Source organism: Papilio polytes, unplaced genomic scaffold (assembly GCF_000836215.1).
Source record: "Papilio polytes unplaced genomic scaffold, Ppol_1.0 DF823868.1, whole genome shotgun sequence".
In the NCBI taxonomy this organism is placed as follows: domain Eukaryota; kingdom Metazoa; phylum Arthropoda; class Insecta; order Lepidoptera; family Papilionidae; genus Papilio; species Papilio polytes.
This window is the reverse complement of record NW_013525336.1, coordinates 1-24,088: the sequence shown is the minus strand read 5'-3', so window position 1 is coordinate 24,088 and position 24,088 is coordinate 1. Positions and strand designations below refer to the sequence as shown.

General features: G+C 32.9%; 6 protein-coding genes across 7 annotated transcripts; 4 read left to right on the top strand and 2 right to left on the bottom strand.

The window, feature by feature from the left end:
- Positions 1 to 612: 612 nt before the first annotated feature.
- On the top strand, positions 613 to 6,556 carry LOC106103130 (organic cation transporter protein-like). The gene is made up of 4 exons (XM_013282798.1): positions 613 to 1,463; positions 4,363 to 4,711; positions 4,920 to 5,327; positions 5,665 to 6,556. Exons 1-4 carry the CDS (start codon positions 1,433 to 1,435, stop codon positions 6,359 to 6,361), a joined length of 1,485 nt encoding a protein of 494 aa, XP_013138252.1. The 5' UTR covers positions 613 to 1,432; the 3' UTR covers positions 6,362 to 6,556.
- Positions 6,557 to 7,023: 467 nt separating this feature from the next.
- On the top strand, positions 7,024 to 10,142 carry LOC106103133 (organic cation transporter protein-like). The gene is made up of 4 exons (XM_013282800.1): positions 7,024 to 7,238; positions 7,972 to 8,314; positions 8,616 to 9,023; positions 9,238 to 10,142. Exons 2-4 carry the CDS (start codon positions 8,007 to 8,009, stop codon positions 9,935 to 9,937), a joined length of 1,416 nt encoding a protein of 471 aa, XP_013138254.1. The 5' UTR covers positions 7,024 to 7,238; positions 7,972 to 8,006; the 3' UTR covers positions 9,938 to 10,142.
- A 94-nt stretch (positions 10,143 to 10,236) lies between these two features.
- On the top strand, positions 10,237 to 12,224 carry LOC106103132 (organic cation transporter-like protein). Its single transcript, XM_013282799.1, has 3 exons — positions 10,237 to 10,797; positions 10,923 to 11,330; positions 11,412 to 12,224. The coding sequence occupies exons 1-3, from the start codon at positions 10,481 to 10,483 to the stop codon at positions 12,127 to 12,129; spliced, it is 1,443 nt and encodes a 480-aa protein (XP_013138253.1). The 5' UTR covers positions 10,237 to 10,480; the 3' UTR covers positions 12,130 to 12,224.
- LOC106103134 (lysocardiolipin acyltransferase 1-like) lies at positions 12,224 to 16,425 on the top strand. Of its 2 annotated transcripts, none has more exons than XM_013282803.1 (7): positions 12,224 to 12,521; positions 13,035 to 13,141; positions 13,281 to 13,542; positions 13,748 to 13,944; positions 14,027 to 14,202; positions 14,382 to 14,485; positions 16,099 to 16,425. In XM_013282803.1, exons 1-7 carry the CDS (start codon positions 12,470 to 12,472, stop codon positions 16,338 to 16,340), a joined length of 1,140 nt encoding a protein of 379 aa, XP_013138257.1. In that variant the 5' UTR covers positions 12,224 to 12,469; the 3' UTR covers positions 16,341 to 16,425. The 2 variants fall into 2 exon arrangements, with proteins under 2 accessions (XP_013138257.1, XP_013138255.1); XM_013282801.1 differs by having other exon boundaries at positions 13,269 to 13,542.
- Positions 16,426 to 16,903: 478 nt separating this feature from the next.
- On the bottom strand, positions 16,904 to 19,540 carry LOC106103120 (organic cation transporter-like protein). Its single transcript, XM_013282787.1, has 3 exons — positions 18,435 to 19,540; positions 17,742 to 18,149; positions 16,904 to 17,660 (listed from the first exon to the last, which is right to left on the bottom strand). Exons 1-3 carry the CDS (start codon positions 18,779 to 18,781, stop codon positions 16,973 to 16,975), a joined length of 1,443 nt encoding a protein of 480 aa, XP_013138241.1. The 5' UTR covers positions 18,782 to 19,540; the 3' UTR covers positions 16,904 to 16,972.
- A 639-nt stretch (positions 19,541 to 20,179) lies between these two features.
- LOC106103188 (organic cation transporter-like protein) lies at positions 20,180 to 24,082 on the bottom strand. The gene is made up of 3 exons (XM_013282875.1): positions 22,517 to 24,082; positions 21,051 to 21,458; positions 20,180 to 20,881 (listed from the first exon to the last, which is right to left on the bottom strand). The coding sequence occupies exons 1-3, from the start codon at positions 22,936 to 22,938 to the stop codon at positions 20,188 to 20,190; spliced, it is 1,524 nt and encodes a 507-aa protein (XP_013138329.1). The 5' UTR covers positions 22,939 to 24,082; the 3' UTR covers positions 20,180 to 20,187.
- Between the last annotated feature and the right edge of the window lie 6 nt (positions 24,083 to 24,088).

Sequence of the window (24,088 nt, the reverse complement as noted above, 5' to 3'; positions counted from 1 at the left end):
GTAAGTATAAGATTTTATAGTTTAGTTTATATATTAGGATAATGAATACATTATCGCTACTCGTCTTGTGTAAGATTTGCACTCTTTTAGTTCAGTTTAAATAACTAATATGCCTATTGTACTTGTCTGTAAATTATATAGTTTGCGTCATATAGGTGTGAAGCATTTCACATCAAAAATATTATATTATTTTAATAATTTTATGTACATAGGAAATAATATTTCGAAACAGATGTGTAAAAATTTAATAAAGTCGGAAAGTTTTCCATATTAGTTTTTAATTTTTAGTGTATTCCTTTATTTGTTATTGTAACACTTGTATTGTAAAAAAAATGTAACTAGTAACTTCTGTAACTGTAGTTAAAGAAAAAAGGTCCTGTATAAGTTTGAACTCGTTTATAATTTCTATGTAATAATTGCTGATATGCATCTATACGCTGCTTGCGACTTGTAGTTTGTGAACCAAAAAAATTCAATTATACTATGTAAAATTTCCATTACATGATATGTTTTTAATTTACTATGTCATTAGATGTCATACTACATCTGCATCTTACTAATATTACAAGTGCAAAAGTTTAAATGGATGGATGGATATTTCTTAGTTGAAAGGCATAGATGTAGATACTATCTGAAAGAACATATAGGCTACTTACTTTTTTAATTCAACGTGAAGTCATGGTCAAAATCTAGTTCAATATATTTGGTTTATTATGGAGCCATGAATTAAGAGTAAAGTTAGCTACTGAATGAATGAACTCTTGCGATGTCACACCTTGATGTCACGAGTGAACAGAATAGAGTGAATAAAGATAGTTCCGAATTTCGACAGTCTAGGGAGGTATCATTCCTTTCATAAACAATTGTTCTCAAATTAGCTGGATCATTTACGCTAGTGGTTATCATTTGTGTCGTGACCCATATTGGAGCATTTCTCCTAAGCATAAAGGGACGCACAACTGATAAACCAATCGGTCCAAAGTCACATTTATTTTTTTCTCCATCCGGTTGGTGACTGTCGCAAAATAATTTTACATCCTAAACTAGTCGAGTTAAAACTCGTTCAATTCAGATGCACTTTACTCGTTGTTTTCAACGACAGTATCGTGCTCTTTACAAGTGTATCAAATGTTTAGTTTGCTTTTAAAAGTTAACAATAGTAGCATACCTCTACCTGTGTCGTAATGCTCAAAATGTTTGTTTATTCGTTTTGTACTTGTATGCAGTTTAACTTGTACTTACAATCTTTAACCGTTATCTAAAGGCAAAATGTGACGCCTCAGGCCAAGTGACAAGCGCAGGAGTCGGCGCACAGAATGCTGTTCGCCAGTCACCGTTTGTCGTTTGCCGTTGCCACACATTAAATACAGTTTATTAATGTCGTCCATAAAGTTTGCGTGATCTCTGAAAAGTGTGATAAAGTTCTGTTAAAATGGAGTTGCAGGAACGTAAAAACGACAACGGTAAGATAAATGAGAATAAGTGAAAGTGTGCAAACACGATGGCCTCCAATTTACAATATGTTTTACACTGACAATTTTACATTGCCGATTTCTTTAATGAAATTTTAAGTTTATTAACATAAGTGTGTATTAACTCTATTCATTCATAAGCGTAAATAATTGCACTATTCATGGTAATTAACCTGTAGTGTGTGGTAAAACATTCCTTAAACGTAGGGACATAGATTCCAAAACATTATTTAGGTTTAGTTTTCATTGTTAAAGTTACAATTCCTCTCGGTTGGACTTCAATGATTCTCTATTGTATCTTTTAAATACGATGACCAATAAAAGTAAATTGTTTAGATCACTAATATTTAGAAACTTAATACCTATTATTTGTAAAAAAAAATGAAGTTGTTTACTGATGGCCTCAATACACTTTAGGTTACGCCATAAAAAATACGTGCAAGGTAATTTTTTATCCTTTAAGCATTATTTTGTTTTTAGACATCTTACTTAAATCTCACATACTAAAGTTTCCTTTATTGAAACGACAATGACATTTGGCTCGTGCATCCCTTCCAAGTGTTTACCTCATACACTTTGAAGGTTTAAATATTTTGTATAACAAATACGTATGTACGTACATGTATGTACGTAAACTAGTTCTCTCATTTGTTATTATTTTTATTGATAAATGCAATTACTTGAAGATTTACATTTAATAAGCGGCGGCAGTGGCATCTTATATTTTGTATCAGGGTTCGAATCTAGGATATTTCTAGCTTGTATCCGCTTTACGCCTTTTTAACTCAATAAATTTTAAAGCAATATGTTGATATTTTTTTTAATTAACAAAATGTCATGCAATTAATTTAAAAATTGTATTGTGTTTGTTAAGTAGAAAATAACTGGATGATAAGTCACAACGGAAACGTTTCATAACACAATTACCTTCGTTTTACTGCGACCACGTTCGTAACTACGTTAATAAAGTACGTATTTTGTGCCATTATGGTTGGTCAGTTTACCTATTGCTTCATTTTTTTTTTAATATTGCAAATGCATAAGGAAATATTTTTCATAATGACAAATTACTCTTCCTTGCATTGTTCTTACAATTTTCCTTATTTCTAAGTAATTTCAATATTTGTTAATATTACTTAAGTTGCTTTAAACTTAATTGTAGATTTTTTACTTCAGAAACAGATTGATAAATCTAAATTTTTTGCTAATATTATAAAGAGGAAAGATTTGGATTTTTTTATGAATTGGAATAACTCAAAAACTATATGGCCGATTTCAAACATTCTATCACCATTAAAAGCTACGTTATCAGTGATTAGCATAGGTTGTTTTTTTTTAATTTTACGCGGACGAAGCCGCGAGCAACAGCAAGTAACATATAACTTTATTGTATAGACAAGTATTATTTCTTTTAACTATTGATGCGACTGTTTGAGGTTTTCCACTGGTATTTTATTTCCGCATTGTATTTGATTGTATAACACGCTACTATAAACATACAATATTTTGCCATTGCATGTACAGGTATTCGTAAAATAAAATAAGTATTACTACTTTTATACGAGACAAATGGCGAATTAGTGAAAAAGATTAACACAACAATAAGAAAAAAATCCATAGATACATTCTGAGAGAGCAGAGAGACGTTAAGTTATGTTATCAGTAGCGAACAGCTTCTTGAAAAACAAAACGCACGCAAGTTGATAAATAGGTATTTTGCTGTAAGTGACAGAAAAGGAAATGTCTAGGAAACAGTTTAGATACATAATTACATTGATAGCACGCATAGTACTAAAGCAATACTAGTACTAAATTCAAAGTGTTACACCTAATATTGAAAAAGAAATAAAACGCAACTTTAAAGTTTTTCGGAAATTAAGGATTTACCTTGTATTTATTATAAAAGGACTTTGTACCATAGAATTTCAGGAGAAAAGTAGGTCCAGATAATGTTATTTGATTTTACATATATTATTGTTGAATAACACGGCAATAAAGAGATCAAGGTCGAAGCTACCGCGTCTCTTTCCACAGAGAATGTAGACAGTATTTAATATTTATGTTTTATCAAGAACTAATCTTGAAACGACGTTATCGCATATCTAATAATTTTAGATACTTTATTTTTTCATTTATCTTTAAGTAAATCCTACATTTCAAGATGACAGGCGTAGGCCTTACTACGTGCACTAAGTAGCACGTGTATCTAACCGTTTTCACTGGGGAGAAATTAGAACGATACATTCAAATATATTCTTGTCTCAGTTTTCTTAAGGTTTCTTTAAGGTTTTTGAGAAAGATGGCACTTTATTTTGTACAAGTGTTTGGAATTTATATAAGACTAGCTGTTCGCATGCAACTTCATCTGCATGAAATTATAAAAAAAACGTTTTTTATTCATTTTTGTCAAATTGTCAATTGCAATTGTCAAAATGACATGATGTGATGTCAAACCATGGCAACCTTGCTTCCTTGATGTTGGCAACAACTTATGGTCTCTTTCCCACATTAGGGTTTTATATTACCCCTAAGTTTAACGGCGTGAAAATATATAGCCTAATCCTGATGTAAGTGTAGGGCTTTTTATTAAAAAAAATGCGAAAATATGCTGTGATTGCTGACATCTTGGCAACAAAGAAATGTATGTTTACGCTTTATTATATTAGTATAGTTATAACGTTATTAGTAAATAAAGTAACTCCATCTAATACGATATCTTAGATCACATGAAATACTTAGGTGCTTGTAGTAAGATATGTAATGTTTTCCATGGTCAATATTATAGGTATCATACAACAAAATTGATTTTTCTCTATACGAATGAAATGAAAGATTATCATGTTCCAAAACAATGTAATATAATGTAAATTTGGAAAAAAATCCTTTTCAGGTGACCTCAAGCCAGATGTATCGAAAGACACATTTCAAAGGATAATAGGGTCGTTCGGAAGATATCAATTTTGGCTTTGTATTTTAATATTTTTATGCAAATTCTTCGTTGCTTTTAATCAAATGGCAGTTATATTTTATGCACCAAAAGTACAGTACACTTGTGAAGATACAAAAGCCGAAACATGTCCGTGTTCTCAGCCTGTTTACAATACTTCGATATTTACGAACACTATTACAATGGAATGGGATTTGATATGTGATAAAAAATGGTTGGCAAATTTGACACAAACATTGTTTCAAGTGGGCACTTTACTTGGTAGCGTATTATTTGGAATGGCTTCAGACAGGTATGTATTAAAAGACTTATGATATTATTTTGGCTTAATTCAGTAGAAACCGCTTGATATCACATCGGTTAAAACGACAAAACAGTCACGGTGATCAAAATCATAGATCTGGAATATACGCAACTTAACTACTGCGTAACCAATATAATTTGACCCTCGATTACGGAGAACAGTATTGTAACAATAATTTTGTTTATATTATTTCCAGATTCGGCAGAAAAAAACCATTACTGGTTGCAGTAGTTTTACAATTAGCGTCAAGTACGTTATCAGCTTACGCGCCAAATTACTGGTCGTTTACATTATCCCGTGTTCTAATTGGCGTGTCCGTCGGTGGAGTAATGGTGACTACCTTCGTGTTACTCATGGAGTTCATCGGGAATGAATATCGACACGTAATATCGGCGTTGTACCAAGCGCCGTTCAACATGGGCCATATGCTGTTGCCGCTTTGTGCATATTTTGTAAGAGACTATACGAAATTCTTACTTGTGACCTCCCTACCCAGCGCTATTCTTCTGTGCTACTTCTGTCTTATACCGGAATCTGCAAGATGGTTGATAGCTGTTAAGAAAACTGAGGAAGCTATAGTTATTTTGGAACGGGTAGCTAAAGTGTAAGTATATTTAAATTAAGAAATCAGTAACTATTCAGTTTGGGACAATGCTGTCTTAACATATTTATATTAATCTAGCTTTCGCCCGCGACTCCTTTGGCGTGGTATTAAAATTCACTAAAAAGTGTAGTCATGTGTTCTTCCAGACCATTCCCTACATCTGTACTAAATTTCATCGAAATCAGTTCAGCCGTTTAAGTTACAAACTTTTACAAACATCCATTCATCCATTATTATTGACGAAACTAAAACCACAATATGTATAATACCTACATGTATTACTGCAGTCGAGAGTCATGAATAATATTTAGACTAAGTATTTATATTATTATTTCAGAAACAACCGTCAAACCAACGTACGATCTGAAGTAGAAGCCTACGAGAGGACACTAACGGGAAATAACCAAAAAGGAAACCTATCTGATTTGTTCCGAACACCAAATCTTCGGAAAAATATAATTTGTATGTCGTTTAATTGGATGACCTGCAGTTATTGTTTTTACGGAGTCTCCCAGTACGTTGGACATTTGAGTGGAAATGTGTTTATTAATGTGGCAGCCAGTGCCAGCGTCTCCCTTCTCGGTAGTTTTGTATCAATACCACTAATGAAGATAGCTGGAAGGAAGACTGTAGTAATTGTATTTAATTTCATTTGCGCTCTCTGTTTAATTACATTAATATTTGTACCCTCGGGTACGTTGTCTGTTGTGTTAGCATGTACCGGTGTCGTTTCTAGTTTTATTGTTTTCGTTGTTGTATATTTATATTGTACAGAACTATTCCCTACGGTTGTGAGGAACGCGGCGATTGGATTTTCGTCTATGATGGCTCGAGTGGGTTCTATGTTGGCTCCGTTTGTTATCGATGGAGGAGATATCGCGTACTGGGTGCCGCCGCTTGGTTTCGCCATTCTGCCAGTCTTAGCGTGCTGGGTGACTTTCTTTTTGCCCGAAACAAAAGACTGTGACTTAATGACAACTATCGAGGAAGGTGAAGTTTTCGGTAAAAAGACAAAAGACGTACAAACAAAATAATTGACTGATAACTTTTTTTTACTTTATGTTAAAGCGTGTAATGTAAAAGTGGGGTAACAATATTACCTATAACGTTGTCTAATTTAACAGCAATGTATAATGTATGTTACATCAATGTCGAGGGCCAAGAGTTGTGATGTGTTCCAAAAAGTAATGTAATCTGTTTAGCGAAAATATAACCAAGGACATTATTTAGAATCTGTTTTATTTCTTTTTATTGAATCTTGATGTTAAAATTAGAAAAACCCCGAGTCTATTTGAATTGAAAGATTCGTGAAGTAGGTGAACAAAGGAAAATGAATATTCATTAAATGAATCTCTCATAGAATTACATTTAAATAATATTCAATTCTCAAAGCATTATATTTAAATAATATCCATTACCTTTTTATTTCCTCATTTTTATAATTTTTGTTTTACTACATACGGTAGTAATTTTATTATACCTTAGTTTTTGAAACTCACTTGGAATCAATGTAGAGTATAGTTGGAAGAACACATAAGCTTTTATACTTATTTTTGTTATATTCAATTCCACGCCGGTGGAGTCGCGGGCGGAAACTAGTTATGAATAAACTGGATTATTTCATCGAAATACCATAGATATAGTACATAAAAAAACAAACTTTTTACTATCTATATAACGTCAACATGTCAATTTACACTTTGCACTGACGTTTCTCTAAATTAACCGGTAAATAAGTTTTTTTTCATTTTAAGCCTCGGTTTAAATTTATAAACAAGTATCATTTGTATAACGTCTTAGCAAAAGGATAAATATCAATTAAAGTTTGTAAATTATTCAAGACAATTATTTTGAAGTACAATTTCAATATGGGATAATGTTTAACATCAACTGCCAATACTTATTATTCACGTAAGTATTTCACGTATTACCTATGGAATAATTTAAATATTGAAATGTACTCTACAGGCAATCATTATTCACAAATCAGTATATTTTTTACCTTAATGAAAGCGCCTTAAATGAAAAATTATAATCTTTGATCCACCAATTTTCATTTACGTACAATGTAATGTAAGCTTGTTAATGATGAACAAAAATGTGGCAATCCTAAAAGTTGTTCAATTTTAGGGTTGCCAGATTTTCACATCCGGGCGCCCAATGTGGTAAAGATGGCTCTGACTACGATAATAGTACACAAAAGTTTCAATTCAACTATTACAAAGTAGTATTTTGTCTTGATGGCTTAAATAAAACTGACCATAGATAACTGAATTGATCAACGATTTACTGTATACCTATTCATCAATTTTAAATAAATAACGAAAGTTCAGTATTTACTTTATAATGTTGGCGCAGAAATTTCTTTATTGCAACAATTTGATTTAAATAACATATTTATCGCATTTGAAAAATGTTTCTAACTAGACAGGGCTTTATATACATAATGTTTTTGATGTTTATGAGGAGGAAAATATGCAAGTCTTGAATAATTATCTTCACAGATGAAGAATTGCATACGTCCTGAACGCCTTTATGTAAATTGATCTAATTTAATATACCGTTGGATACAGACAATCTACGACACTGTTGGAAGATGCAGATAATAAAAATAAAAATAGCTCATTATTTCATATGTTTTCAGGAAATCGTCGACAACAAATCAGCGCATTTCACATAATGTTTCAAACCTTTGGAAGATATCAGTATATGATATTTTGTTTATGCATATTATGCAAAATTTTTATAGCCTTTAATCAAATGGCAGTTATCTTTTATGCACCAAAAGTATCGTATATATGTGATACAACTAAAGCTGAAACATGTCCGTGCTCAAAACCTATTTACGATAAGTCAGTTTTTACTAACACTATTACAATGGAGTGGAATTTGATATGTAACGATAAATGGTTGGCAAATTTGACACAAACATTGTTCCAAGTGGGTGTTCTGTTTGGAAGTGTATTCTTTGGAATGGCTGCAGATAGGTATTCAAGTTTATATAATACTAGATTTTAACTGCGACTCCAACGGCGCTAAAAAAATGAAAATAGCCAATGTCATCATGTATGCCTAGCCAAATTTCATCGAGATCCGGTTAAGTTTTATGAACCACTAAAGAACCAACAGTTTATATCTGGCAGCAGAACTCAAATTTTTTAACAAGGCGACTAAACACGTGAAGGATTTTTCCACCTCAGTGGAATATAATTATTTTACCTATATAGAATTTTGTGCTTTTTATAGTACATTTGACATCATTTTTTTTTCATATCATATCGTTTTCAGATACGGCAGAAGGAATCCTTGTCTTCTTGCCGTTGTAGTACAACTGGTTATGAGCACGGCATCAGCTTATGCAACAAATTATGTTGTATTTTGCATAATGCGTGTTTTGATCGGGGCGGCTGTTGGTGGAACCATGGTGACCACTTTCGTTTTGCTCATGGAATTCATCGGAAACAAAAATCGGGATCTTATATCGGCGTTGTATCATGTGCCATTTAACCTAGGTCATATCATGCTCCCTCTTTTTTCTTATTTTTTTAGAGATTACAAACAACTTCTACTAGTAACATCTTTACCCAGCGTTATTCTTCTCTGCTACTTCTGGCTTTTACCAGAATCTGCAAGATGGCTAATAGCTGTCAAACGGACAGACGAGGCTATTGCCATCTTAGAAAAGGAAGCTAAGATGTAAGTTTAATTTTTTATTAATAAGGTTTTTTGATATTTATGTATATATTTTAATGCAACCACAGCATAGTACTAGCTGGGATGGAAATGTTTGATTTTATCATAGGAAAATCAATACTGGGACTCACCAAAATGTTTCGAACCAATTTCTAGCGTTTTGTTTGCGTACGAAAATAATTAGAAATGTTCATTTTTAATTTTGTTTGCATTTCAGAAGCAGACGACAGGTGAATGTTCGTAAGGAGGTACAAGCTTACGCGAAGACGCTCTCACAGCCCAACGCACAAAAAGGAAGTTTAGCAGATTTGTTCCGAACACCGAATCTTCGCAGAAACATAATTTGTATGTCGTTTAATTGGATGACCTGCAGTTATTGTTTTTACGGAGTCTCCCAGTACGTTGGACATTTGAGTGGAAATGTGTTTATTAATGTGGCAGCCAGTGGATGTGTGGCACTTTTAGGCTCATTTACTTCAATACCATTGATGCGAATATGTGCAAGGAAGACAGTCGTGGTAGCATTTCATTTTTTATGTGCTATATGTTTATTTGCATTAATATTTGTACCGGAAGGTAATTTATCTATTGTCTTGGCATGCACAGGTGTCGTGTCCAGCTTTATTGTGTTCGTTGTTGTTTATTTATATTGTTCAGAACTATTTCCTACGGTTGTCCGCAATGCAGCAGTTGGATTTTCATCGATGATGGCACGATTCGGGTCAATGCTAGCTCCTTTTGTAATAAACGGGGCGGATATCGCGCTGTGGCTACCGCCCCTAGGCTTTGCTATTCTACCGCTAGTAGCGTGCTGCGTGACGTTTCTATTACCTGAAACAAAAGACTGCGAATTAATGACGACTCTACAAGAGGGTGAAAACTTCGGCAAAAAAGTCGGTAATACACCAAAGAAATAATATCATAATTAAGATTGTCTGATTGCCGTTTTTGATGTAATATACCTGATGTAATGTACACTGTTTGTGATGTAAAATTATATTTAGTATTGTAATATCTAGGTTTGAATTCATTTTGTTATAAATAAATCACAAACTGTCAGTATTTTGTACTGTGAGTGTGTAATTTGTAGTTTGGGACCATTAAAATTATGTTTGAATACAAGTCGTTTTAACTGTTTTTTGTCTTCACACCACGATAGGTGTAAATTGTTTTTATTAAAAGCAAGCAATATGCGAATTTCAGCTGTTTAATGCCTCAATCGATTAGATTTAGCCTATTTGTTTATATGTCTGAAATCTCAATAGCAATAATCCTTCTGTGTTTAATATATCTACTGTAAGAGTGGTCTTGATTAATTATAAAGTGAATTCCAAATATAAATTGCACTGGAAACTTGATTACTGATCTGTAATTGTCGCACTTTTTGAAGCCACCTAGTTTTTAATATTCCTATACATGATGTCATAAGCAGTTTTTTTTGTAATGCAACTTTTAATAATATGGTGCTGATAAATAATTTAATTGGTAATTTCGGGAAGTATCATCTATGGCTATCATTTATAATTCTCGTTAACAAATTTGGTGTTGGTTTGCATCAAATGGCTATTATATTTCTCGCTCCTCCGACGCAGTTTACTTGTCCGGATAAAAGTGAATGCTGTAAAAATCCCATTTATAATACAACTCTATTTAAAAGAACAATTATTACGGAGTGGAACTTAATTTGCAAAGAATCATGGCTTAAAGATTTCACGCAGACAGTATTTCAGTTTGGTGTTCTCATTGGCAGTTTGATATTTGGCGCCGCATCAGATAGGCAAGTTGAAAATTTTCAGTATCCCTCTCTTGGTTCACACTGTCGAAACAATTTTTAACTATATTCAGATAATATAAACCAATAGCACTTTACGTTTTAGGTCCATAAAATGTATTATATTCCAGATACGGCAGAAGAAAAACATTGATTTTCGCTGTAGTTATGGAATCGCTGACCGGTATAATAGCTTCATTTCTTCCCGATTTTTGGAGTTTCACAATTGTCAGAATGTTTTTGGGAATATCAGTTGGCGGCATTATGGTGATCGGATTTGTTCTGCTCATGGAATACGTTGGAATTATGTATAGAGATGCGTTGTCCGCCTTGTTTCATGTCCCATTCACTATGGGTCATATCGCACTGGCTTTGTTTGGATATTATATCAGAGATTACACGCATCTACAGCTGGCAATATCTGTAGTAAACATGATCCTTCTTTTCTATATTTGCATATTACCGGAATCGCCTAGATGGCTCTTGGCTATAAATAAATCTTCAAAAGCGATTGCTTTAATGGAACAAGTAGCAAAATTGTAAGTAGAATCACTTTTCTCTTTAGAATAATTTGATTATAACGAATATCGAGATGTTAAATAAAGCAATATGAATTTCAGCAATAACTTACCTACAGAAGAAATCGCAACTATGACCGAGATGTACCAAACGGAACACAAATCTTCAAGAATGAAGCGCGGTTCAATATTGGATTTATTCAGAACTCCTAACATGCGTAGAAATATTTTGATAATGGCATTTTTATGGCTTGTATGTAGCTACTGTTTCTATGGTGTTGCTCACTACATCAGTCATCTGACGGGAAATATTTACACCAACGTAATAGCTAGCGGCAGCGTCGCGCTCTGCTCCTGTTTCGTGTCTATACCGCTTATAAGATTCTTGAAAAGGAAAACTTTAGTTATCGCTTCGGAGTTAGCTAGCAGTATATGTTTAATATTGATTGCTTTCGTCCCAGAGGGCACAATTTCAATAGTGCTGGGTTGTACGGGTGTATTCTTTACGTTCATGGTATTTATTGTAGTGTATTTATACTGCTCTGAAATGTTTCCTACGGTAGTGCGTAACGCTGCAATCGGTATATGTTCGATGATGGCTCGCGTAGGCTCGATGGTTGCGCCATTCGTCGCCGGATTGAGACCTTTTGGAATTTGGTGTGCTCCGGTCGCCTTTGGTATCTTTCCTCTCATCTCCGCTGTATTGTGCTTATTGCTCCCAGAAACAAAAAACTGCGAGTTGCCAATGACCATAGAAGAGGGCGAAGCTCTTGGTCGTAATCAAAATCAAAATGTAACCGTGGCAGAAGATTTGACATGATTTTTATTAGTCCAGTATTGTATTTATTTTAAACGTTGACATAAATTTAGATATATCATTATAACGATTTTATTTATTTTAAAAAGTGGTTTTATTTTAAAATTGGCGAGTGTTGTTACTGTAATTTTTTAGTTTATCTCAGTGCAAACAAAAATTAAATATAGCTAGTTCCAAAAAGTAATGTATCAGTTTATAAGAAGGTTGCGTATAATGAATTCGAATTAGAGTTTAATATAGGAATGAGTATGAGATTATTAAAGTTTTTCTGGGTCACGTAAGGTTTCTAATCCATTGCCGCATTTGTGGCTTCCCGAAGTCCTAAGTCAGTTCAAGAGTAGTCATGGCGTTAGGTGTGGCGATATGTGGGGCCTGGTATTATACAATTCTTTCTGGTAAGTTTTTCGATTTTATACTTTATTGAAATAATGAATTTTTATAATTGTCCCACGCGCAAATTAGACCGGTTTACTAGTTTACTAAGGAAAAAGGTTCTGCAATCCTTGCGATCTACTTCACAATAATTAGCACATAAATAAAGTATGTTTTGTTTATTTTAACTCGTATGATTTGAATGTTCAATTATTCAGAAATTTACTGAAGTTTGTAGTGAGGTTAATATGCTATAACTTGAAAAACAGAAAAGCTAAGATAGTTACAACTCCAGTTATTAAAGATTTGGTTGACTTGTTTTAGTATAACGCTTTGTAACGTCGAATTTGCGGTAAGAGCGTGGTCACTACCTTTAATATTAAAGTGAAGGGAAAGGTAAAAAACAATAAAAAAGTTGCAGGATAATTATTATTGATTTTTTAGTAAGATAGTGTACGATTCGTGTCATATCCGTCTATCAATAAAGTCAATGTGTCGAAATTACATATGTATCTTGTCTTTAATTTTTGTTGCAGGATTTTACGTCCTATATTGTCCTGTCATGTACTTAATGTTTCTTAATCATAGCTTGTACAGAAAAGTTGTCGATGTTTTATTCTCGCTATGGGAACTCTACCCTGTGGTAAGTAGTCTATTCAGAAGAGATTATGAAGCATAATTAAAAAATCTATATAAAAATTAGTTAGTACCTACTTTAAATTTATGAAAATGGTAAATTCAAAACTGGTGTTTATCTAAAAATTTTTTAGGCTTTATTTCAGTGGTGTTACCACACACGTATACGTTGCTTTGGTGATTACGTGAATCCAAATGAAAATACAATAATAATTATGAACCATCGAACTCGTGTGGATTGGAATTACGTTTGGCTTGCTCTATATCATGCTACGAAACCTGTTGCCGATCAAAGAATCGACGATGTTGAAAATAGGGATAGTAACGACATGTTTGATATTATTTGTGGTGGTAAATCAAGAATCAAATTTGTTCTGAAGGATGAAATAAAAATTGTACCCGGCATGGGTATGTTTGTTATTCGTACTTATCCAAATTGCTACATATTATTAAGCCTCTGTTCAATGTTGCGACACTGCTCTAATTACTTTGATAACTATAATTAGACTTTCTTAAAGGTCAATCAATTTAATTAGGATTAATCATTAGTTATTAAACATAATTGAATTACTAGAACTGTAACTATTTTATCAATGATTTTATAATTTTTCAGGTTGGATTATGCAGTTAAATTATTTTCTGTATGTTAAACGCAACTGGCAAGAGGATCAATTGAATTTATCACAATTCATCGATTACTACAATAAGCTTGAGTGTAAGAATCGCATTGTGCTGTTCCCGGAGGGCACTGACCTTAGCGAAGATAATAAACGTCGCAGTAGAAAATTTGCTGAAGCTAATAATTTACAGGTAAAGTATTGTAATAAACAAACTATGAGTGGTATACCCCCCTTAGGGACGTTGATAGCAGTTGATATTATTTTCCTTTCAGTGCCATGAGTATGTTTTACATCCGCGCACTAAGGGTTGGGTGGCTCTTTGCTCTCGTCTACGCGGCTCCGGCTTGACCTCCGTATATGACGTCACCGTAGCTTATGACAACCCGGCCAATGAGATCGATCTCATACGTGGAAAATTGCCTCAGGAGGTTTTCTTTCATTTTAAACGGTAATTAGTTTGTATGAACTAGTGGTTATGATTGATAACCAAAGATTTTTTTGATTAAAAATCTAATATGGATTGCTTCTCTACTTTTTGACCGCTCTAATTTTATTATTGCAGTAATAGTACCAGCTAAATTCTATTATTATTTATTAGTTAATAAACTATACATAACTTAATTACAGATATTCTATAGAAGAAATCCCTGTAAATGAAGACGAAATCAAATCTTGGATAAATGAACGTTGGCAAGATAAAGAGAGTAGTCTTAGAAAGTTCCACTCGGATGGTAATACCAAAGTCTTTTCTATGCTAGTTCGTCACATTTTTCGACACTAACATATCCCATCATATGTGATCGTGGTGAAGCGCTAGTATTTATGTTGTAAAAAACAAAAAAATATGTTACAAAATATAAGAATTGAGAAATTTTCTACGTTTTTTACAATTGAGAATTTAGAATCCTAGTAAACGGAAGTCCTATTCCATTCATCTTACTTCCAAGTTAATGACCATAACTTAAATAAAACTTAAAGTTATAACTTTCCCAAACACTATCATTGACGTTGTGCACGTGAGCAATTTGTTTCGAAAGCGGTTTTATTTTATGTTAAGTAATGCTTTTAAAATTTTACACATAGGAGGCTTCTTTATCAGTAAGATAGGTAATCTTATGTAATACGTGAATATATTCACTTATTAGATAAGATATAAGGAAGTATTGAATGGACAGCTAAGACGAAGTTTATAAAACACGTGAACTGGGTTGCGACTCAGATAAAATGTCAAGATATAGTTGACTGACAATATCCAACAAGATAAAGAGATATAAATACGATTAGAAATCCAAATGGACCCACCACAGAGTATTGCTTCGAAGTTACCATCACATACATCAATCATACTTCGTGCTATCTTACTTCTTACTGATATTATAAATGCGAAAGTTTGAATGGATGGATGGATGTTTGTTAGAATTTGTCGCCTAAACGCCTGAAGGGATCCTGATGAAATTAGACACAGATGTAAAACACAGTCTAGATTAACACATAGGCTGCTCACTTTTTCTTTTCTAATTTCCACGCGGACGGAGTCGCGGGCGAAGTCTAGTATTATTATAGTTTTCATATATTATGGCAGATAACAACTTAATGCGAGTAACTATTATGTTAGTAGCCATGAATCGCAGCTGCGCAGAACAGAATTTTAGTTGTATCAAGGCGAGTGGAGGATTGCGTAAAGTACCGATGACATTGAACCGCCAGGGTATTTGAAAACCATAATACTTTGCTCAGAAGATTTGTCGATAATGTCACATATTAACTAACGGTACTGAGTAGGCGAATTCGGGACGCGTCGGTGATAGTGGGAGAGGAAACATCGTCAAACCTTCTATTCGCGGTTAATAAACATAAATACATATAAATTTGTATCAATTTATGTCGAGGTATAAAAGTATAGTTAGGTTTTATTGTAATCGAAGGGTGTTATGTGAGAAGTTATTAGCTAATTTTATCACTAAGTAAAGGCAGCAGGAATTCATTCGTTGTAAGCTAGATCTAAGCTAATAAAAAATTGAAATAACTCAGAAACTACTGGGCCGACTTTTAAAATTTCCCTTTTATTAGAAAGCTAAGTTATCGCTATTTAACATAGGCTATATTTTTATGTTTCAAATGGATTAAGTCGGGAGTAACAGCTAGTAGCAAATAAAGGTAGACAATATTCAACCTTTATTTGCGATTTTGGCAAATGTGCCAAATAGAAATCCCATAAAAAGTAATTAGATTCCCGAAGTAAGAGTCGTAGTCAAATAAATACCGACTACATCAGGCTGTTGAAACTGCCCTAAAATTGTTTTCGGATATCTAAGCATTAACTCGTTGTTTTTGTGTTAATTAGGTGTGTTCATTGATGCGGTAACTGGCAATACGCCAACGGAATACGCAGCGAGATCTCTAAGAAAAGCAAAATTGTGTTTCGTGTTTTGGACATTTATTGATATACTATTCTTGTATAATATTTTAAGTAGTGTTTTATTTCAGTTCTGGGTCGTATATCATAGTTTTCTTTTTATATTTGTCACTTGGTATTTTGGTGGCTTTCAAAATGTTCAGTACAAAATTTTGGAAAAAGAATTATAAATTGTACGTTCCTGTTTGTTGAATTGTTAAAGTATTGTTAAGATTTATTTAATGGACTGTGAATTCTTGTTAGTGCCAAATATTATTAAAATCGTAGTTTTAAAAATCAATAAATATTAATATCAGTTTTTTTTTTATTTATTAATTTTATTATTCTCAATGCTTCCATCCAAAATTTGTTTCCTCTAATATTGCTGTAAAATATTTTAGTCTTACATCAGATGTTTAGTGATGTCACGTTAAATTTCAGCCAAATAACAAAAAGCAGTATTTGATCATTGATGTGATCGCATGTAAAATACATTTGTTTATCTTTATCTGTGTCTTATCTTTAAATATTCATCTTAGTACTGTACACGATACGTGATGTTACATAGGGTTTGTAAATATTTGTATACATACACGATTGCAGGTTCGAATAAAAAAACCTCTCTTCAGTAATAAGTTATTATTATAAAAATATCACAAGTTATCTACATAATTGATGACACATATCTATGGTAAACTATTACAGTTAATTATTTGCAGGAAATACGTTCAATTGTTTTATTATTATAGGGTCTTTCCATAACTTACTGTTACAACGAATAAAAATTGGTAGGCAGAACCTTTTTATTTATTAAAGTGCCTATTTATTTTTCATCAGTCGACTTTTCAGCTTGTTCGATTGTATTTAATAAAACTTTATCCTTTGTATCGGGAAGGAAAAAGCAAAAGAATGCCGCTACCAATGTAACACCACTAAATATTGCAACAGACATCCACTCTATACCAATATTAACAACAAATGGGGCTGCAAAACCACCAAATCTTGAAAACATTGATGCAAATCCTAAAGCTGAATTCCTTACAACAGTTGGGAATACTTCAGACGTAAACAAATACATTTGTCCAAATGCCATATTCGATCCAATATGCCCTAGGATAGCAAAAGCTAAAGAAATAGACTCTAAATCACTGGGAATATAAATAAATATAATCAATGCAATGGCCGACATAGTAAAACTACCAATAACACCAATTTTCCTCTTAATATACAAAGATACAAGAACATTAAAAAATAATGGAGGAATATGAAAAACTCCAAAGAGAAATATATTTAGATAAAAATTTCCCTGAAGTCGCCCGATGTACTGATTGATACCATAAAATGTGTTCCCGCAGCAAAACCAAACACAAGCAATTATTAAAGAGTACATTTTCATTTTTGGTGTTGAAAACAAGTCCAAATAAGATCCATATTTGGGTTCTTCTTTCTTCGTTTTATGTTCTTCAGCTGCATAAATAATTGAAGCAATATTATCAGTCGGTCTTTTGTTTCTGAAATTAAAATTAAAATTTACTTCAATCCTATTAAAGACACTTAATCATTATTGATTGTAAAACTGTTTAATTATTTACCTTTTTGCAATCTTTGTCAGAACATCTATAGCTTCTTCTTTCTTTCCTACAGTTATTAACCATCGTGGTGATTCCAACATCAGCCAGTTATACGATATCACGAATACGCAGGGTACTGACGTCACTAATTGTAGATACCTCCACTCCCTTATGTAATAAGCAATGATCGGATGTACTATAGACACTGTAGCGTATGCTATTTGCGTCAACCCTGGCAGATATGGTCGAAATGATTTCCCACTTAACTCCACCATAAGAGTATAGCTACAGATCAAAGTACCGCCTACTGAAGTACCGATCAGAAAACGAAGAACTAAGAACATCCAAAAGTCTGGTACTAAAGCTGACGCTACTACAAAAACAACATCACTCGTTAGCGCCATTAATATTGTAGTTTTACGACCGTACCTAAAACAAAAGTTGGAATGAAATATATGCACACAAGACAGTCTTGTTTAAAATGAATAGCATAACATTGTTTAGTAAAACAAAGCTTTTCAAATTTATATTTTGTGTAAATAATGGAGAAACAATCTGAATATTCACGATAATTTAGTTAGATGAAACTTTTTAAATGAATTAATAAATTGTTTTCATAATTTAAACACTATTAATTGACTCATACCATAAATATTAATATACTTTATTTACTATAGCATTACACATAATTTGAAAATCAATGGTAGTATTTACCGATCAGAAAGATATCCATAAAGAAGACTTCCCGTTAGGATTCCTATTTGCAGCACGGATTGAGCTAAGCTGGCCAGATAAGAACTGCCGCAGATGAGGTGCCAAGTTGTTACAACCGATTCGACGATAGTACTCGTCTCATACTGTGGGTTTTTACAGGGACAGTAATTCGTCATATTAGAAGCCCCTTCATCAAGACACACGTAATCCACTTTTGGTAAAATGTAAACTACATTTGTCAATTGAAAATCGGCAGGAACGCGTCCGATAGCAATTAAAAATAACACCCATGTCTGATATAACCCGAAACGACCGATGATATTTTCAATCGCATCTTCTGTAGACATGACATAAATTTTTGCGTTATTTTTTTCGCTTCACTACTTTCCTTCGTTGAATTTCACAAAACATACAAGTCCGGAACCAAAGCTCTACGCTTTATTTACTTTGATAATACTTTATCTTCTTTTTTGAGATAAAATTAAATCTAGATATACTTGTACATAAACAGTTGTCTATACACAATACGCTTGTATGCGTAACTAAGCAGTGGTACCGTACGCATCAAAAATATTTTTACCCCCCTGAGACGCTCAAAGATGATAAGTTTTTTTTGTTGTTGAAAATACTAGTAAATTTTTTGGTAATTTACTAATATTCCCTTTAACCAATCCAACTAAGCTCTGAGGTTATGCTAGGGTATGGTTCACTACAATAGTCGAATGGCGGGTTTCGAACCCTCGACCTCAAGATCGGTAGTTCGTATCCCATACCATTAGGCTATTTGCGCTTAAGTATACGTGACCAGGCATTTCTAGATTTTGCTGTTAAACATTTTCATTATTCTAGTTCGCATTAAAAATATTTTAAAGAGCAATTGCAAGTCTTTACTTATGGAAATTTAGGTTATATTACATAAGGTGATTTTGTCGTTTGTCTGCCTGGCCTTGGCCTGTTCAGTAATTTCTCTTAGTACAATATTCTCATGGGCATTGTCAGAGAGGAGTAAGGGTGCATCCGCTCAATGGATAGTTGTAAAATAGATATAAAAACTTCGAAAAACACCATATTAATAAATCTCCACTTCTATTAATTAATAGGCGTAATAATTATAAGCAAAAAATACTTTTTCTTTATAATAATTTAATAAATTTTACTTTAAGCATTTATGAATGGACTGTTAATTTTTCTAAGCCTTTTAATGTATTTTAAACAGTTCTAGTAATGTAGTAGTGTAATTTAATTAGTCCTAGTAATGATAGAGAGAGTAATCAATAGTTTTAACGCAGCAGTCTTGCCTTGTTGTACTATCGATCTATCGAAAGGTCGTGTCGGCGGATGTTCTTGTCTGTTGCGATAACTTCATATCTGATAAGTTTCTCGTTGTCTTCTTCGTAAGTATACGTAAACAAGTATATACGAAAAAAATTGAATTTCTGCAAGTCAGGATTTAACATCAATTGTCGTTTGAGTTTTAAATATTTTTCTTCAATGCTATTAAATTTGAATATCATTGATATAAAGCCTTTTTAAGTATAAACAAGATTGCTTAGTGTATTTTATATAGTCATAGTCTTACAAAAAAAATTGTATAAGTTTAAAGACTGTATAACTAATATATTTATCAAAATGTGGTTTATTTTATATACAGAGTTGAATTAATATAATGATAACCTTATAATTAAATCAAGGACAATGATTTTTACAACAAATTGTATATTTACTTAGAAATTAACATATTTCCAAAACTATATTACGTTTTAACTTTTCTCTCTGACTGTTCAGTTTGTTGAATTGTATTCAACAGTACAGTATCTTTGGTGTTCGGTAATAAAAAGCATAAAAATCCAGCGATCAAAGCCACTGTACTAAATACTGTAATAGAAGCCCACTCTACACCAACATTAACTACGAATGGTGCAGCAAAACCACCAACTCTTGCACTCATTGAAGCGAATCCCATCGCTGAATTTCTTACAACAGTCGGGAATACTTCCGATGTATACAAATATATTTGAATAAATGCCATATAAGCTCCCATTTGACCAAATACAGCAAATACTAAAGACGTTGTATAAGCATTGCTTGGTATAAATATAAAGACAGTCAAAGAAATTGCTGCTATTAAAAAACTTGCTATCACGCCAACTTTTCTTTGAAGATACAAACACGAAAGTATGTTCAAAACAACTCCAGGTAAAAGGAAAATTCCTGAAAGCATTACATTAAAATAGAAATTGCCTTGTAGTCTTCCGATGTATTGATTAATACCGAAAAATGTATGACCGCAACAAAACCAAACGAGAGCCATTACAATTGTGTAAATTCTTAATCTTGTCGTTTTAAACAAATCCAAATAAGACCCGTGCTTTTGTTTATCTTCGTTTAATGAATTTTCTTCGATCTTTTCTATTATTGCTCCAATATTTTCTGTAGGTCTATTATTCCTGGAATAAAAACAAAATAAAGTCATTTCATTTGTTTACATTCCTATTTTTTTTTTGTTTACGATATTTAGCGGATAGTTGGTTTATTGTAAACGGATGTTTAATATTTTAAAACGATTATATGAAGTTTTAATTAATTATCAAAAGTAGTATCTAGCTAAGGCTTTACCATTTAGCAATCTTCGTTAATACATTTATAGCCTCTTCCTTCTTTCCCATTGTGAGCAGCCAGCGAGGTGATTCTGGTAATAGCCAATAGTACAAGACAACAAAGAGCCAGGGAACTGACGTCACCAATTGCAGATATCGCCACTCTCGAACATAATATGCTATCACTGGTTGAATTATTGACGCCGTGACGTATGCCATTTCTGTTAGTCCCGTCAAATACGGCCTGAATGATGTACCGCTCAATTCTACCATAAGAATGTAAGAGCAAAGCATTGTTCCACCGACTGCAGTGCCGATTAAAAATCGACAAACGAGGAACATCCAAAGTTCTGGGACTATACCGGATATTATTATGAATAGCACGTTGGTTATTAGTGCGGTTAGGGTTGTTACTTTACGGCCATATCTGAAATTAAAAGAAAAATCTTTTGAATTAACGAAAAGCATAAATTCTATATGTATGTATTGTAATTCCTTGTTTTACACGCTGACGTCTATGTTGTTTTGGTTTTTCTCGGGTATGTGTGTATCAACATACATACATAGGGACCTCATGTAATCTAAATTTATTTTTCACGGCTAACCGTTTGACTCAGAACGACGACCAGTAAAAGCATTGATGAATATTCCTAGGGCAATCATCTAATCGCCGTCAAACCTTGTCAGTATAATAGCTAGTAAAAAAGTTGACTAACCGAGGTGTCATAAAAACAATACAGAAACTACTACAGACTTGAAGATATATGATAATAACATTTGCTGATTATCTCAATAGATTGATCACTCGACGGAGGATTGATATATGTATGTCAATATTAAGTACCTTGGGCTCTCACAATTTCAATGAAATTGTAAACTGAAGACAGCCGAGTGGGTCAATGTCAAATGCCACTAATGCAAAGAACAGTAAGGCTTTGCACTCGATGCGCTTTGAAACAATTACAACATAAAAAACCTTTACAAAAACATTCACTATATATCAAATCTCCATAAAATACAAATCTATAAACAATTATGCATATTTCTTGTCAAATATGCAAACATCTTATGTTGTTTATTCAATACTTAAATAAGTTTAAAAAGCGGGGAATTCATAGTGAAATAACAAATTGCATTCAAACTGTGTATTAGGATTTTATATATGCTTTCGTTAAATATCACAATAGTAATTTTGCTGCCGTTTACAGAAAGGCGCTTCATTTATAAAAAGACGTTTTTTTATTTTTTCTTGCTTTTTTTAACTTGCTAATCTAAAGCAATTGGAAAACATTAACATGTGTTGTGACTTAAATTAAATAAATAAAAATAAGTAAAAACCTTTTTATTGCCAATTCAATCAGCATGTCATTTAGGTCTACCTACAGTAAATTGTAGTTAATTACGGAGGCGAAGGAGATATGCTGGATTAAATCATGACATAAGTAAGCTTAGTAAAATAATTATAAATGTATTTTCGTAAATTACCTGTCTGATAAATATCCGTAGATAAGACTTCCCGCTAGAATTCCCATCTGCAGCGTTGACTGTGCAAAGCTAGCTAGTTGTGTTTTGTTACAAATTAGGTTCCATGTGGTAGTGACAGATTCCACAACATTACTCGTATCGTATCTAGGATTAGTACACGGACAATAGTTTGTTGTATTCAGGACTTGATCATCCGTGCATTCGTACTCTACACTCGGCAAAATAAAAACTACATTGGTCAATTGAAAATCAGTGGGCAAACGGCCAATGTATATCAAAAACATAACCCATGACTGATATTTCCCAAAGCGACCGATCACCTTTTCAAAAGCGTCATCGGCGGACATTATCGCGATTAGTAAAATAATATTAGCCGTATAGATTTTGAACTTATCTTTGTAATGTAGTAATTGCTTGTTCATATACAGACGTTTTCCACACTATCGTTTTACTAACACTAACATATTTTGGACACGCGACATAACAAATACATAGGTGATAAAACTTTATCTAAACTGTTAGATTATTTAAAAGATAGAAGATTTAAAGCAAACATTTAGGTTGAATGATAACTTCCGTACATGTCACATTTCATGCGAAAGCACTTCCAGTCCCAAGGAATTCTAATCCGATTTTAACATTTCATTCGTTCGGTCATAAAAGGCCGAGTTGAAAAACTTATTTTGTTTTATTTCACAAAAGATATCATTTTATAAAGAAATTAAAAATATATAATGATTACTGTTGAATAGACAGACACTTGAACAAATACAACTCGATTAAATAAAGTACGCTGGTTTAAATAACATTTCGTTTATCATAAGTAGTTATATTTGCACTTTACTTACAATTTATAATATGAATTGCTGTCTGCGGTCTCGCTCAGATTATTATTACATTTTTCTTTCATCATTAATCTATTTAAATTATTGTAACGCCAAGCATAGTTGGATACACACGCTGGCTAGTTTAGAATATACCCATCATTGGCTTTGCAAATAATTTGAAATATGACGCTTCATTACGTACATCAAACGCTTAATTTCGTAAGTATGAACTGTGGGGTTAGACAGTAAAAAACAAAAAACGAAACGTTCCATCGTTTCGTCTAAACGATAGCGTCTCTCGTTTTCCCGAGAAAGCTAGACAGTTACAGACGATAGTCACATTCGTGCAGACGAAGGTGAATCGTCAAAAAAAACTAATTATTGTCTCTGCTGACGATGATTGTTGTGTCATCTGAATTTGACGTATAAAAAATGTAAAATGTTCACGTCAAAAATACAGTTGAATTTCAAAAGTTAGTGAAGTGTGTTGGAGTTTAAAATTTAATAAAAATGAGTAAAAACGCGAGCAGCGAACAAATCGCCGTGATGTCTCTGCTGCCTCCTCTTCAAGTGCTCATGCTGCCCCATCATCAGCAATTGATCCTACATCTGATTTTGGTCATAGTCAAGGTAAATACTAACATACATATGAATTGAAACACTACAGTTCTAGATCGTATCTTTCCTGTTCCTAGCTTATCCACCAAGCTTTAAACACATAATTTATTGACAGATGCATCGCAGA

What these genes read in the sequence shown, in the direction of transcription:
- LOC106103130 (XM_013282798.1), top strand. Translation starts at nt 1,433, where the DNA reads ATGGAGTTGCAGGAACGTAAAAACGACAACG. An exon ending in GGAACGTAAAAACGACAACG is followed by an intron (nt 1,464 to 4,362) that starts GTAAGATAAATG and finishes AATCCTTTTCAG; the next exon opens with GTGACCTCAAGCCAGATGTA. An exon ending in TTGGAACGGGTAGCTAAAGT is followed by an intron (nt 5,328 to 5,664) that starts GTAAGTATATTT and finishes TTATTATTTCAG; the next exon opens with AAACAACCGTCAAACCAACG.
- LOC106103133 (XM_013282800.1), top strand. Translation starts at nt 8,007, where the DNA reads ATGTTTCAAACCTTTGGAAGATATCAGTATATGATATTTTGTTTATGC. An exon ending in TTTGGAATGGCTGCAGATAG is followed by an intron (nt 8,315 to 8,615) that starts GTATTCAAGTTT and finishes TATCGTTTTCAG; the next exon opens with ATACGGCAGAAGGAATCCTT. An exon ending in TTAGAAAAGGAAGCTAAGAT is followed by an intron (nt 9,024 to 9,237) that starts GTAAGTTTAATT and finishes TTTGCATTTCAG; the next exon opens with AAGCAGACGACAGGTGAATG.
- LOC106103132 (XM_013282799.1), top strand. Translation starts at nt 10,481, where the DNA reads ATGGTGCTGATAAATAATTTAATTGGTAATTTCGGGAAGTATCATCTA. An exon ending in TTTGGCGCCGCATCAGATAG is followed by an intron (nt 10,798 to 10,922) that starts GCAAGTTGAAAA and finishes ATTATATTCCAG; the next exon opens with ATACGGCAGAAGAAAAACAT. An exon ending in ATGGAACAAGTAGCAAAATT is followed by an intron (nt 11,331 to 11,411) that starts GTAAGTAGAATC and finishes TATGAATTTCAG; the next exon opens with CAATAACTTACCTACAGAAG.
- LOC106103134 (XM_013282801.1), top strand. Translation starts at nt 12,470, where the DNA reads ATGGCGTTAGGTGTGGCGATATGTGGGGCCTGGTATTATACAATTCTT. An exon ending in CTGAAGCTAATAATTTACAG is followed by an intron (nt 13,945 to 14,026) that starts GTAAAGTATTGT and finishes TTTTCCTTTCAG; the next exon opens with TGCCATGAGTATGTTTTACA. An exon ending in GTTTTCTTTCATTTTAAACG is followed by an intron (nt 14,203 to 14,381) that starts GTAATTAGTTTG and finishes ACTTAATTACAG; the next exon opens with ATATTCTATAGAAGAAATCC.
- LOC106103120 (XM_013282787.1), bottom strand. Translation starts at nt 18,781, where the DNA reads ATGTCTACAGAAGATGCGATTGAAAATATCATCGGTCGTTTCGGGTTA. An exon ending in TATGGATATCTTTCTGATCG is followed by an intron (nt 18,150 to 18,434) that starts GTAAATACTACC and finishes CTTTTGTTTTAG; the next exon opens with GTACGGTCGTAAAACTACAA. An exon ending in CTGACAAAGATTGCAAAAAG is followed by an intron (nt 17,661 to 17,741) that starts GTAAATAATTAA and finishes TTTTAATTTCAG; the next exon opens with AAACAAAAGACCGACTGATA.
- LOC106103188 (XM_013282875.1), bottom strand. Translation starts at nt 22,938, where the DNA reads ATGAACAAGCAATTACTACATTACAAAGATAAGTTCAAAATCTATACG. An exon ending in TACGGATATTTATCAGACAG is followed by an intron (nt 21,459 to 22,516) that starts GTAATTTACGAA and finishes TTTTAATTTCAG; the next exon opens with ATATGGCCGTAAAGTAACAA. An exon ending in TTAACGAAGATTGCTAAATG is followed by an intron (nt 20,882 to 21,050) that starts GTAAAGCCTTAG and finishes TTTTTATTCCAG; the next exon opens with GAATAATAGACCTACAGAAA.